Genomic DNA, 13,674 nt, shown 5'->3' on the forward strand with positions numbered 1-13,674 from the left:
GTCAAAGATATTATTTTTCTGCAAGAGATTAGTAGCAAAAACGCCACTTTTGCAACTTAAACAAAAAATATACAATCTCCACAGATAAATGGACTATAAGATTATTACCATATCATAGCATAAGGCTTACGAAAACCCCTCAATGTATCAATATCATATTTTACTTCTTCGAAGTCACTTCCCTTTACCATCGGGTTGTGGTTTGTCATCAACTAACTTGTGAAGGTGAAACACCATTTCATTCAATCTGCACTGCAATCCTTCCATTCGGTCATCAATTTCACCATCACTTTTCAACATCTTCGCTTCAAACCACTTAGAGCAACTTATATCAAGTCTTTCAGGGAATAACAATTTATGTACAATTTTAACAAATCGCAGCACCATAGAAATAAAACAACTTTGACGTAATAAACTAACTTCATAATTGACATCCAATTGAATAATAAATATAGCTAGAGTAGTCTTGACACAATAAACAAGGTCATCATGAGATAATTGATCAACTTTATCTAAATCATTTTGACGTGGTTGGGGGCCGGTTTTGGGGAAATTGTATCGATTAATATCAAATTTGGGATAGAAATTAGTTTGTGAAATAAGAGTGGTATTTGTACTCGAATTAGCATTACCTTGTTTAGACAACTCCTGCGGTGAATTATGATTTCTAGAAGATACAGGTTGGTTGGAATCATTGCTATGAACATTCTCCCCATTCTCATCATTTGTAGTTTCTTCAGCACTCAATTGAGAAGCTTGCGACTGTTGTTTCTTGGGAGTTTCCTCTGACGGAATTTCAGTGGTAACTGGGGGTTTTTTGATATGAGAGTCACAGGGACATTCACATTGGCATGGGTTAGCGTTAACACGTTTCTCCTTTGAGCCATTTGTCTCAAATAAGGGTGAAACAACTTCGCTCTTGGATCTTTCTTGGGAGTCGGTTTGTGTAGATTTGGCTACGTGTGTTTGGGCATTGGCCAGTAGGTCGTTGCCACGTTCTTGCAACACATTGGTCAATTGCTCATTTTCTTTAATCAATTGCGCATTATCTCTTTCCAAATTTGACAATTTGACAAGCAACGACTCAAATTCCTGTCGTCCTATTGTTAAATAACCATAATCGCTTAGCTTAGTCATATGAGTTTTGTCGTCTTCACGACGGGATGTAGTTTTGCCAGTGATTTCACTCGGTTTTAGATTGTTTGTATGTGGAGAGTTTCTAGCTGTACTTTGAGAAAGGGGGCTATTCTGATCAGGACTCAATGGATATTGATAATGTGGCATTGTTGCTACCTTTTTAACCTGTTCTTGTAAACTTGCTGCTGTTGAGACTTTATCGCGATATGGACTGTAAACACCAGATTCAGTTGAGTGGGATCTCAATGGTCTGTCATCGATATAAACAGGATACGGCCGTTGATTTTCCTTATTGGGACGCAGGCTGTGCCTGTTGATATTTATGGGCTCTTCTTGGTGCCAACTTTCTTTGAGACCATACTTGTGATCAGCTAATGGTGTGCTTTGATGCAACCTTGCTGATTTTTGCTTTAAGCTCTCAAATTCCAGAATATGACTAGGTTGTATCCCATCGTGTTGGGCACCATTATAATTGGCTTTTTCTTTAGAGAGCTCTGCTATGGACAGGGTCGACTTTCGATGCACATCATCTAAATGCACGTCGGCAACACCTCCTTGTAATAAAATGGTGCTTGTTAAATCTGAAAACTCAATTGAAGGTGATCCAATAGTGTCATCAAGTGGGCTACTTCTCTCTCGAAATGATTTGGATAGATTTGGCGTAGTTTCAGTGTCCATTTTGATTTGCTTGGTTTCTGAGATGTATCAGATCAATTGATGGGTATGAGTTTTTCAATGTTTACATAATAGGACGAGAGAATATAAAATATTTGTGTAAATTTATGACGCGTATCGAAAATTGTAAAGAATTAACAATAGATACTTTAAAGAAGTAGAGATCCAGAATACTCCTGACATGTCGGTGTCATCTCTTTAATTGTATCAAATACACGGATAATGTAGAATACAATTTCAAACACATATAAAACAACTTTTGTTACTAATAATACATAAACAGCCGAATAATTCCCCCTATGTCACTCTCACCCTGAAAAACTGAATGCGTCACGAAGTATCAAATCTCCATCTGATATCTCTAAAGTATTGGGCGCATTGCTAACTTTCAATTACTTGTCATGATAGATAACCTTTAATGAAGTCATCTGTTGATAGTATATATGAGAGAAATTCCTCATTGTTTTCTGTAGTAACTGATTTTCATCCATAATATAGAGTTCTCTTATGTTTGAAAAAGCTTAGATGATTATGGTAGCTTTGCTTTCTGAAGTCTTTGAACTATCAGTGTCTTCAAGTTCACGTGGCGACAACACTCTCTGAAATTGTTTTTTTAATTGTGTGTGTGTTTAAATACTTGAAGTAAAGCTGTTAGTGTCAATTCATTCTGATTTTTCTTAGGTGCATGTGACGGTCCTGTTTTGATATGGCGTTTGTAATGCGATTGTGGTTTTGGTTGGTCGCGAATCTGCTGCTCTTCTCCCTCCTTTTGAGATTCTTGAATTTCGACAGAGAATTGTAAAGGGGAGTCCAGTGTTTGGTTTGTATCAGTTTAAACCTTATTGTAGTTTACTAAATGGAGCAGCACCAAGGTAACCAGACGATTATGAAGTTGAAGTCATTGTTAAAAGTACCACTTTTAGGACAAATTGATCTAGAAGAATATAAAGAGAAGCGTAAACAGCCTTGCATCACCATCAAATTTAAATATATTTTTGAACTCTCTCTTTCTTTCTTGGAAAAGAGGTTGGTTACTACCAACGCATATCAAACTTTTTAGTGTAATAACGCACCACTGAAATACCCATAGTCATTAAACACGCTCATAATTGAATATTGCAGGTAACTTTAATTTGACTTGCCAAACACTGCGTGAAATTGATTACTCTTATTTCATCTTAGAGGACAAGACTGCTTCTAATGGTGTTGACTACATGCATGACTCACAATACCACCACAAAACCTGTATCCTACACTCGATGCAAAAACAATTAGCTTCAGAATTAAAAACTATACATCTATTTACTTAGATCTTGTTTTCCTTGACACCGTGTTTCCAAATAGCAACATATGGAGTGGTTCCGTCTTCTCTGTAGTTCAACAAGACAATCATAGCATCTGGGTCCATGGATTCACCAGTGTAGAAATCCCAGTCATTGAATGATCCCAAAACTTTCTTAACGTATTTGGTAGCACCCTTTTCAAAAGCTTCAACTTCATCTGGGTTGTTTTCAGCCAAGTAAGCCTTGACTCTCTTCATGTAACCTTTGATGTAAGTGGTGAATGATTTCTTGTCAAATTGAGTTGGCTGCAATCTGAATGAGTAGACAACGTTGTTGACAGTTTCGGAACCATCCTCCAAAGCTTCTTCACCATCTTCAGCTGATGGGTTGGCACCAATATCAATGTCACCGTTACCGACATTAACCATAGCACAATCAGCTTCGTAAACAGCGTCATCGACTAACTTAACATCATAAGCATCGGATAATAACTCGTCGTTTGAGATAACGTCTTGGTAGATAATCATTGTGAATGGTGGTTGATTGCAGAGAGAGAGATGGGCTCTTCGATTGAAAAATTTATAATTGGAAAAAAAAAAAGATGTTGGAAAAAAAATTGAGAAAAAAAAATTCTTCAGATGCATCACGTGGCATCTTTCTTAGATTTCCCAAAACGGAAATCCGAGGCGGCGGTTGTAAAACGAAATGAAAACGAATTGGACTAAACAATATATATAAAAACTAATACTAATCGAGCTCATAATTGAACGCCCTTTTGAAGAAATCTAAAATTCTATCGTACACAACTTTTTGTCCATTATGGTATGTCATTCCATGGTTTGAATCGGGGAAAATCATAAATTCGAAATTTTCTACTTCGGCTAGATTAAACTCATCCAACAATTGCAAAGAATGTTGAACATGAACGTTATCATCACCACTTCCGTGACCAATGAAAAATTTTTTGACATGCTTGAAGTTGGTAGCATTGTGAATTGAACCTATTTCGTAACCCAGTGGGTTATCTTGTGGTGTTCTCAAATATCTCTCTGTGTAGATAGAATCGTATAATTTCCATTTAGTGACGGGTGCAATAGCAACACCGTAGTTGAATACGGGATTTTTTTCATCAGTTTCTAACGTTTTCAAGGTTAAGAACCCTCCATACGACCAGCCCCAAATGGCAATCCTTTCACGGTCGACATACGATTTTTTTGCCCACATATTAGCAGCCGATATCAAATCTCTTGGTTCATACTTGCCCAATTGGTCTCTCACTATGAATTTAAAGTTTGCACCCAACTTGTGATTCAAATTATTGTATCCGGTACCTCTTCCGTCAACAGTAACGACTATTGCATCTAATTCAGCAGCTACTAAAGAGTTGAAAGAGATTGACCATCTTTTGTCAACTGTTTGGGATCCAGGACCCCCATAAATCTGAAACAACACAGGGTACTTCTTCTTTTTGTCAAAATTCAATGGTAAAATTTCAACGGCATTGGCTAGGAAAGGTTCCTCGGCTTCGTCCTTCAATTCAACAGTACTGTACCTTACTTCTGGAACCACGTACTTTCTCAATTTCTCAATCAACTCCGAGTTATCTTCAATGATTTTCACTTTCTTCTCCAATCGCAAATCATTTATTTGTTGTTTGGGAACATCTGGACCCAATACCGACAAAAATAAGAATCGTGCACCTGATGAAAATGAGGATGAGTAATACCCTTCCTTGGCTGTTATATCCCTAATATATGGAAAGCCACCATCAGATCTGTCCAACAAGTTGACCGAATGAACATGTCTCTCGATTGAGGATTTCAATGTACTTGTAAAATAAATGGCATTTGTATTGTGGTCAAAAGCTCCAACACCACCAACAACTTCCCAATTCCCCTTAGTCAATAGCTCATACTCGGAGGCGTCTGGCGGTGAAAAATATGCCAAGTGATTGAACCCATTATCAACGATGGTATCAATATATCCATCTTTTTGGCGCCCTGCCGCCTCGTTTTTGGGAACAAAGACCGTGTGTGAGGTAATTTCAAACCATGATTTTTCAGCTGTGTGAGACCTGACTAATCTCGATTCTTCTCCAACGAGGTAGACTTCAAGTAAATCGCTGGCACGGTTGGAGGTTTTAACCAAAACTTCGTCCCCTACCCACACAACCTCGGTTATCAATCTCTCTGACAACTCAATATTCTTTGACTTTAAATCGTGTTTCCTGGCTTTGCTCTCATTCAAGTCATAGGTCCATATGTCAACAATGGGATTTGGGTAACCAGCTTTTGGGTATTTTATCTTCACAATTTCAGGATAGTCTTCAAAGTTATTTTGAGCATAGAATGGAATAACAAATTCAGGTACTTCCGAATTGTTTGATTTCAAAAATGCAAATTTGTCACCAGTCGGAGACCACCATAAAACAAGATCAGTTCCAAACACCTCTTCCTCATAAACCCAATCTGGTTTACCGTTGAAAATTTCCACCGAGCCATCCTTTGTGACCTGCAAAGCTTCATTCAGTGATACATCATGCAAATAGATATTATTGTTGTAAATAAACGCCACTTTCAATGAGTCAGGAGACCATGAAACTGTGGATATTTTTTCATTGAACACCGGCTCTACTTGCTGCGTGGCAACTTCTAAAACCCAGTAGAGCCCAACCGAAGAATGTCTCCATTGAGATGTAACATTTGTCTTGAGAATGACTTTTTGCAAGTCGGGTGAAGCAATAAAGTCTTCGATTTTATAATCGGCATCTTTATATTTAAATCGTGACTTCTCAATCAAAACTTGATTGTACTCTTCATCGGCAACTGACTTTATCACCACCTCAAAATCATCATCTTTTTTTTCATTCTTGATCACATAAGTACCCCTATCATCATATATCGATGAAGGTGCCCTGATCCATTGAATTTGATGTTGTTTCGCTGTCAATACATGCTCGTCAAAGATTTTCTTATTCAATGGAATTTTGTCTCCAAACTCAGTTGGCTTGTTTGAAGGGGTTGCAAATATTGCTTCATTCAGCTCTGATTCAAACTCTTGCACATGGAAATGAATGTCGTGATATGACTTTGTTTCCAAAGTCGTGAGAAAATGGTCAATGGAAGATATCAAGAAGGACGACCCCCATATTAGAATAACAAATACTATTCCAACTGCGGTCAACCTCTTTAAATTCCTTGTTCGTCTCACTTTTCCTTCTACCTCTTTCATATGAGTTTGCAATATAAATGGATAAAGCTTTGGTGCCGTTCGTGTAGTAAAAAAGAATGTTGCAGGCCAGCATTTCTCTTTTCGGAAGAGTAAATATTACACAAACAAGGAAAACAGTAAAGGTTAATGTTGGGGCTGCATCTTAAAGCTATATGGAATAGGATATGTGATCTTCCTTGATCTAATTGACTCTTGGAATATATATACGCAGCCCATCAGCTAAAAGGAAAAGAGAACAAAGTAAGACTACAAGGAAAAGCCTGATACCCAGTTGCAACTCACTTGTTATTGGAGGAAGTCACCTTATGGGAAAGAAAATATTGCAACGATATCCCCATATAAGCTCTGATGGAGATCAAAAGAGCCAAAAGTAGTTTTATTGATCGTAGGTTTATCTTTCCAGACCTTCTACGTCAACTCTGGGGTGTTATTTGCTCTTCCCTCTGTAAATAATATAACATACTTTCAGGATCAATTTACAACATTATTCCGCTCACATCCAAGCTCAGTCGTTTCCAGTGACATCATTGATATGCTATTTATATTATTACATCTCTTGTTTTCTTCGTTGGCATCTGTAAACTATGCCTTCACTGGAAAAGACTCATTTAGGACGAAATTCAGGAGTTGATGCTCGAATCCAAATAATTATCGCCGCTAACCCGAATATCAAAGATCTTTATAGAATATCTTTACAGCAAAAGCTAAGTAAAGTGTTCCTGAGGTTTTGCAAAGATTAAAGCATGAAGATAGGAAAATATAAGTTTCAGTTTTCTAATAAAAATGCAATAACAACGGCTACTGTACAATCTTTGGGAATGAGAAAAGGTGATAAAATTGTTTGCAGGTGGTATACAGATGGGACGTGAATGACAAGTGATGAAAGTCTCAGCACGTGCACAGCTTGAGATTAATTATCAGGTCAGTGATTAACAAAGAGTAGACGGGCTCTACTCCGTAATTAACACATTAACTGGGTTTTTATACATAAGTTCAAAGAATGGGTAATCCGAGTTAGTTGCTTTGCTTCCGCGTGATCGACAAGCACACGTTTTCTTTTGTAACATTTGTATCAACGTACCAAAAAATCTCAATATTGTAGTCAATTCCCAATATCGTTTTCAAGGCGTAAACTCTGCTCTCGTCAATGATTCTTCTTGCTTTGATACCATAGTCATATCTTTGTTTAGAACTAAGACCAGAATCAACGCTATCTCTGGAATCAACGTCCAAATTCACCCCCCACGAAACCATCTTCTTCAACGCTTTAATGGATTGAAGAGAGTTGAAACCAAGACTGGACAAATACTCTTTAGATTGGGGTAAGAACTCATCCTCAAAGCAGACATGGCGACAGCACATTGCTATGAGCATACCCCCAAACTTTCCATCCTTGAACAAATTTGAATTCAAAAGCAGCTTCAATGTAAGATCAGTGGCGGCTCCGCATAAATGTTTTGAAATTGCCACCACATCTTTTGGATGAATATCCTCCATAAACTTATCAACGTGTAAATGCATTATGTCTATCTTGCTTCTTTTGATAATAGGCTTCACCTGGAATGGTTCTGACTCTTGGATGATCTTGTTGTCCGCTTTGAGTCGATTTGTACCTCTATCAATTAACCCAAACCCGTAATTCTCAACGCTTCCAGATGAGTCATGCAAAACACATTGGTTCACATATCGCGATAGCTCACCTTTGCCGCACCCGAACTCCATATAAAAGATGTCTGATGATAATAAGCCGAGCCGTTTCAAATTTCCTATAAGCGATGACTGTTGTATGATATGTTTTTGGTTTGTCTTTTCTTCCAACTGTTGTACCAAACCTTCGTGTTCAAATATTTTCTTTTCAAGTGGATCAAAGTGTATCTTGTCAACCAACTCCCTGCAATAACTTTCATCGTGTTCTTCACCATCGGTAAATGTAATTTCGGTTGAATTGCGTAATATGTGATTGGTGTTCTCCACGTACCATGGATCATGATCTTCTTTGGGTCGAGCATTACATTTCTCCAAATGCGATGTCAAGTCCTTTTCCCATATAGTGTGGTTTGGATTCAACGGACAGGGAATGCGTTTTTTACTTGAGCTGGTATCATGAATCATATGCTCCGAGCAGTACTTGTTCTGCTTCTTTCTCAACATCCGACATCTTTTGTTCTTCTTGGGTAGAATGTACTCACATTGATAAGTTTGAGGCTTGTCTAACTTTTGCCTTTTTACCTCCGGGATGTCGATCATGGAGTTGGTCAGTTTTTCAAGTTGCAAAAATTGGTCACAAAAAATTGAAAAATAAGCTCATCTCGTATTGGTACCTCATCTCATATACAAAATTGAACTATGAAACACACCAATCAAATGTGGAAGTTGGACTTACTAGAGGCAAGGTTTGAAGATGCTCCTCCAAGGTATCCTCACACCAAGAAATTGCTTTTTGCATTGAACCATAAGAACAAGTTAGCCAAGAAACTACCGACAAACAAGGAAGAAGCGAAAGAAGAAATCAAGGCACTAAAAGCTCAATATTTCGAACAGAAATACCATTCAGCATACAACAAGTTAGAAAAGGAGGTTAAAAGATTTGTCAAGCAGAAGCAAACTCCTGATGTGTTTGAACAGGATGACTTTCTACAACAATTGATAACTGCAAAATTGATCAAATGTATAGTATCAACCATTTTATTAAACAAACAATTGAAAACAAACCCACCTGAGTACATCCCCGAAAATATTAGAGGGCATGTCTTAGATAAGTCCAGCCCTTTTAATCCTTCCCACTTTTTTGTTCAATATTGTCAAAATTCCAAAGAGGTAAATAACTGTTGCTCAAACCTTTGGAATAGTAAAGCTGTTAAATCAACCGTGAATGATATAGAATGGAGTTTCAAGATGGTCAGGGGTAACTTGTTAAAGCAGGATTTTGAAGAAAGGAAAAAGCAGGCCGGAAGAGTTGTCAATGAAGAAGACAGTGATGAAGAGGATAACTCGTCGGAGGGAAGCTCAGAGGAGTCGACAAATGAATCTGCGGATGAGCTGGCAGATGAGGAGCAACTATCTGCTTTTGATGGAATGGTGGCAGCTTCTGACCAGGAAGATGAGCAAGATGAAAATGGTCTCGACCCTAATGTTAATTATAACGAAGTAACTGACGAGGAGCCGTCGGAGGGAGTAAGTGACAACTCAAGTTCAGACCTGGACTTAGGTGATGACTTTTTCGAAGAAGAGCCACCAAAAAAGAAATTAAAGACCAATGGTGAGGAGGACTACAACTTACCCGAATTAGCCCAAGGATACTATTCAGGAGGCTCTGATGATGAAAGTGATGACATCGACAACGATGAAGTAGTAAAGTCTATCACCCAACAACGAAAAAACCGAAGAGGCCAAAGAGCTAGACAAAAGATATGGGCACAGAAATACGGTAAAGAAGCGAAGCATATTGTCAAAAACAGAGAACGAATTCATAGTGAACGAGAAACTAGACAACGTGAATACGAAGAGAGACAAAGAAAGAGAGAATTGAAAGCAAAATTGTTGGCTGAGAAACAGCAGCCCACCGGTGCTAACACTGAACCTTTAGGAGAACGTAAACCAAGAGCACTGGTTACCTCTCCTGTTGAAGACAAGAAAATTCATCCATCGTGGGAAGCGAAGAAATTAGCCGAAGAGAAGCTAAAAAACGTCAAGTTCCAAGGTAAGAAAATCACTTTTGATTAAAGTTTTTATAATAGATCATAATTTATCTTGAAATTGCTGAGAAGATCTTGTTCTGTTTTTGCATCGCACCACGCTTCACCCTGAATTGTGAAGTAGTAATGACATTTCTCTGGTTCGCTTACTGACACTAATTCAGGCCCCTCTCCGCAAATAAATTCAACAGTAGCCGACCGTTTGGGTCCATTCCAACACCTAGCCCCATTGTGATAGGTGATTTTCCCATCTTTGTATTCTTTAAATTTGCCAATGAAAATATCATCCTGCGAAATTCCCTGAAGCAAGTTGACTCTATAATTATAGCCCCCTAAGTTTTTGGTTATAGTCGTTTGATCATGAGCTCTTAATATATCCTCTGGTCCGTAATCGGAGCTTAAATTGTCTTTAACAATCTGTATTTTTGTTTGAAGTCTTTCTAACTCTTGTTCCAATTTTTCAACCTCATGATCCAATTCATTACTTGATAAGTTTGATTTGTACTCAGCCACCGGCTTGGGTAAAAAATTGTCTGTAAAAAGTTGATAATAGTAACGAACCATATTTGGTATTGAAGGAGTGAAGTGACTAACTTTTTCCACTTCCAGATGAGACATTTGCTTTGCCTTATCCGCCAATTGAGCTATGATCTGATTAGTCTCATGAATGTCCTCTAAAGCTTCCTCTTCCTTATTGGAAACATATTCTTGAAACTTTTGAATCACCTCTTTCACCGCTGCATCGTTAAAGTTGGGGTTATAATGAGTAGACAAAAAGTTTAATATAGTCTCTAAAGCTTGAAGTTTTGATTCTTGGTGTAAGATATCCCGTTTGTGCAACTCCAATTTGTCAGCTAGTCCCCCAAAATACTCTCGCAAGTGATCAAAAACTGATTCGTCTTTGACCTCCAAGTTTTCGGATTGGAGTTTCAAACTGTTGATTTTAGCCTTTAGTTCGGGGACTTTTTGTTCCAATGATTTCAAGTTCTCAACTAATTTTTGTCTCTTATTGTGGGCAATTTTGATAGTTCGCTCTTTCTTTATACCAGCTTTCTTCATGAAAGCCAACTTCTCACTCTTGTACTCTGCGAATTGACGATGAATTTCGTTACATTTATTCTCGCACCCACCTAATTTATACTCGTCGGATCCATCACAACATAAATCGTAGTCACACACACCATCGTTCAATTTGAATTGGTCAATGTAGTTTGGGAAGTGGCCCTCATTCCGGCAGTAGAACTTAAACGGAGGATTTGGGCACGCATTAGTACCTGGTTCGTCTGACCCATCAGGACAATCGCAAACATCGTCGTTAATTTGATCATAGGATAGTCTAATTGAGGTGTCATTTAAACAATGCCAATATTTGACACCTTTCTCGTCAACTAGAGGCTCATATAAATGTTGCCGCTCATCACTGACGCCTATCACGTTGGCACTCACCAACAATGAAAGCGCCGTCGAGGCTATAAGGACCTGTAGCATTTTGATGTGAAGGGTGAGGTTTAAGGAGAATTTTTGGCGCGTTGAAATTTTATGACATCATATTAATCAAATTGACTTCTACAACTGTTTGAGCTATGTTTATCCAATTATTTACACTTCTACTCCAACACAACACACTCACCATTTATTGACAAGTCACTCAATATCTCTGCCGCTTTGTCGGCCACTTCGTCTAAAGTTATCACTTTTAAATCACTATTTACAGTCACTCCCATATCAGTTTCTTTGACTAGTCCCGGAAGAAGAGCGTTTACCCGTACTCTCCCTCTCAATTCATTTGATAGACTTTTTGTAAATCCCAAAAGACCAGCTTTGGAAGCAGCATACACGGTAGTTCCTGGCAAAACATGATCAGTCAATGACAACACTGACGCAATGTTCAAAATTGATGGATTCTGTTGGCGTTGCTGTATCATATATTTAGTGCATAGTTGACTCAATATAATCGGGACGGTGAGGTTGAGGTTGATGGTATTCACAATCTGTTGATGACTAGTCCTTGGTAAAAGAGTATGCGTGGTCACACCAGCACAATTCACTAGAATAGTATGTGGTTTGAGTTGGTCTTGAAGCCTAGATGCAGTATAATCCTTCTCTACAAGCTGAAGTAAGTCCATCAGTTGAATTGTGTGATGCTGATTGTAATCTGAAGGAAGTTGCTTCACAGATTGCTGCAAAAGAGCTTCATTTTTTGCTAGTAGTGTAATTGATGCACCCTGATTAGCAAGTTTCTTTGCTATGGCCAACCCAATACCTCTAGAACCTCCAGTAACTAGTGCTGTTTGTCCTCTAAACATGAAATCAAAAGTAGTGTACAATTGCCGTGTCTTGGTTGCCATGTTTTGTTTACATTTTTTTTCCTTTGGGAAATCAAAATTCCTTGAAGAAAGCACTGCCTTTTACACACTACTTTGAACATGGTATGTCCCCCTAGAGCCAGCTTGTGTGACTGAACACAACCCTGTCATCTAAGTTCATCTACTAACTTATATCACTAGTCACAAAATACTAAAACTTACAAGGATGCTTTTGCACTCTTTGACAAGAAGGGTACTGGTAGAATTCCGGTGGAACACTTGGGTGATTTATTAAGAGCAATTGGACAAAACCCAACACTTGCTGAAATATCGGAATTGCAACAATCAATCAAGACCCCTGATTTCGATTTCGAAACTTATCAAGAAATTATTAATCGTCCTGATGGATTTAAACCTTTAGGATTGCCAGAGGATTATATAAAAGGATTCCAAGTTTTTGATAAAGAGCAAACTGGGTATATTGGGGTTGGTGAGTTGAGGTATATTTTGACCTCTATTGGGGAGAAATTGACTGATCTGGAAGTGGATGAGTTGTTGAAGGGAGTGAATGTCACTACCGATGGTAATGTCGATTATGTTGAATTTGTCAAATCTATATTGGATCAGTAAATGATTGAATTTTGACTTAGTATACCCCTGTTTTAGAGTACTTGTGCTGTAGTAGAGATTAATTCATATCTCTTGTATTAACTCTTTGAAGGAGAAAAAAATACACCAAATTTTCAGATCCTCCAGCATCTCCAAATGTCCTTCACCCAAGCCCCTAGTAGTCTTGAAACTCTCCAAACTGAACAAGCGTATGATCCACGTCAGAATGAGAGGTTCCACCTATACCCTAGAGATAGAATAGAAGCACTCGCAACCACATCTGGGTTAATAGGTCTAATGAGTGGATTTTACGATGGTGTACAAAAGGCAGCAGCTAGATACTTGCTTGAAAATGGGCACCGTCTACCCAAAACCAAAGGAGGATGGTACTTTTACCACAAGAGGAAAAATTACGAAATCATTGTTGGAGGTACATCAACAGGGCTCAAACGTGGATTGAAATATGGTGGTGCTGTGGGCAGTTTGTTTTTACTCGAGTATGGCTTAGACTATGTACGAGGACAGATTGATTTTATAAATACAACGGTTGCTGCGCTAATTGGAGCAACAGTTTACACAAGGTTTCAACATTTGAGTCGCTTGCAAACTAGAAAAATGATCATGAGAGGAACTACAGCTGGGTTGTTATTAGGAATAATACAAGATTCTTTAATATATGCAAGACTGGGGCATATATGGTATGTTGATGAATATGCACGTCGATTAAAGTGAAGAAGT

General features: G+C 38.2%; 9 protein-coding genes across 9 annotated transcripts; 3 read left to right on the forward strand and 6 right to left on the reverse strand. All coding sequences in view use genetic code 12, as the record gives it.

Annotated features, from left to right (window-relative positions):
- Nucleotides 1–174: 174 nt before the first annotated feature.
- On the reverse strand, nucleotides 175–1,815 carry CORT_0A02500 (hypothetical protein; the record flags this gene model as incomplete). The annotated part of the gene is made up of 1 exon (XM_003866033.1): nucleotides 175–1,815. One exon carries the CDS (start codon nucleotides 1,813–1,815, stop codon nucleotides 175–177), a length of 1,641 nt encoding a protein of 546 aa, XP_003866081.1.
- A 1,303-nt stretch (nucleotides 1,816–3,118) lies between these two features.
- On the reverse strand, nucleotides 3,119–3,739 carry CORT_0A02510 (Tma19 protein; the record flags this gene model as incomplete). Its single annotated transcript, XM_003866034.1, has 1 exon — nucleotides 3,119–3,739. One exon carries the CDS (start codon nucleotides 3,737–3,739, stop codon nucleotides 3,119–3,121), a length of 621 nt encoding a protein of 206 aa, XP_003866082.1.
- Nucleotides 3,740–3,842: 103 nt separating this feature from the next.
- On the reverse strand, nucleotides 3,843–6,326 carry CORT_0A02520 (Dap2 dipeptidyl aminopeptidase; the record flags this gene model as incomplete). Its single annotated transcript, XM_003866035.1, has 1 exon — nucleotides 3,843–6,326. The coding sequence occupies one exon, from the start codon at nucleotides 6,324–6,326 to the stop codon at nucleotides 3,843–3,845; it is 2,484 nt and encodes an 827-aa protein (XP_003866083.1).
- Nucleotides 6,327–7,340: 1,014 nt separating this feature from the next.
- CORT_0A02530 (2'-O-methyltransferase) lies at nucleotides 7,341–8,573 on the reverse strand (the record flags this gene model as incomplete). The annotated part of the gene is made up of 1 exon (XM_003866036.1): nucleotides 7,341–8,573. One exon carries the CDS (start codon nucleotides 8,571–8,573, stop codon nucleotides 7,341–7,343), a length of 1,233 nt encoding a protein of 410 aa, XP_003866084.1.
- A 99-nt stretch (nucleotides 8,574–8,672) lies between these two features.
- Nucleotides 8,673–10,049, forward strand: CORT_0A02540 (Bud22 protein; the record flags this gene model as incomplete). Its single annotated transcript, XM_003866037.1, has 1 exon — nucleotides 8,673–10,049. The coding sequence occupies one exon, from the start codon at nucleotides 8,673–8,675 to the stop codon at nucleotides 10,047–10,049; it is 1,377 nt and encodes a 458-aa protein (XP_003866085.1).
- Nucleotides 10,050–10,054: 5 nt separating this feature from the next.
- On the reverse strand, nucleotides 10,055–11,509 carry CORT_0A02550 (hypothetical protein; the record flags this gene model as incomplete). The annotated part of the gene is made up of 1 exon (XM_003866038.1): nucleotides 10,055–11,509. One exon carries the CDS (start codon nucleotides 11,507–11,509, stop codon nucleotides 10,055–10,057), a length of 1,455 nt encoding a protein of 484 aa, XP_003866086.1.
- Nucleotides 11,510–11,628: 119 nt separating this feature from the next.
- CORT_0A02560 (Oar1 protein) lies at nucleotides 11,629–12,369 on the reverse strand (the record flags this gene model as incomplete). The annotated part of the gene is made up of 1 exon (XM_003866039.1): nucleotides 11,629–12,369. One exon carries the CDS (start codon nucleotides 12,367–12,369, stop codon nucleotides 11,629–11,631), a length of 741 nt encoding a protein of 246 aa, XP_003866087.1.
- A 78-nt stretch (nucleotides 12,370–12,447) lies between these two features.
- CORT_0A02570 (Mlc1 microtubulin protein) lies at nucleotides 12,448–12,957 on the forward strand (the record flags this gene model as incomplete). Its single annotated transcript, XM_003866040.1, has 2 exons — nucleotides 12,448–12,450; nucleotides 12,529–12,957. 2 exons carry the CDS (start codon nucleotides 12,448–12,450, stop codon nucleotides 12,955–12,957), a joined length of 432 nt encoding a protein of 143 aa, XP_003866088.1.
- Nucleotides 12,958–13,092: 135 nt separating this feature from the next.
- On the forward strand, nucleotides 13,093–13,668 carry CORT_0A02580 (hypothetical protein; the record flags this gene model as incomplete). Its single annotated transcript, XM_003866041.1, has 1 exon — nucleotides 13,093–13,668. One exon carries the CDS (start codon nucleotides 13,093–13,095, stop codon nucleotides 13,666–13,668), a length of 576 nt encoding a protein of 191 aa, XP_003866089.1.
- Between the last annotated feature and the right edge of the window lie 6 nt (nucleotides 13,669–13,674).

Source organism: Candida orthopsilosis (assembly GCF_000315875.1).
Source record: "Candida orthopsilosis Co 90-125, chromosome 1 draft sequence".
Taxonomy (NCBI): Eukaryota; Fungi; Ascomycota; class Pichiomycetes; order Serinales; family Debaryomycetaceae; genus Lodderomyces; species Lodderomyces orthopsilosis.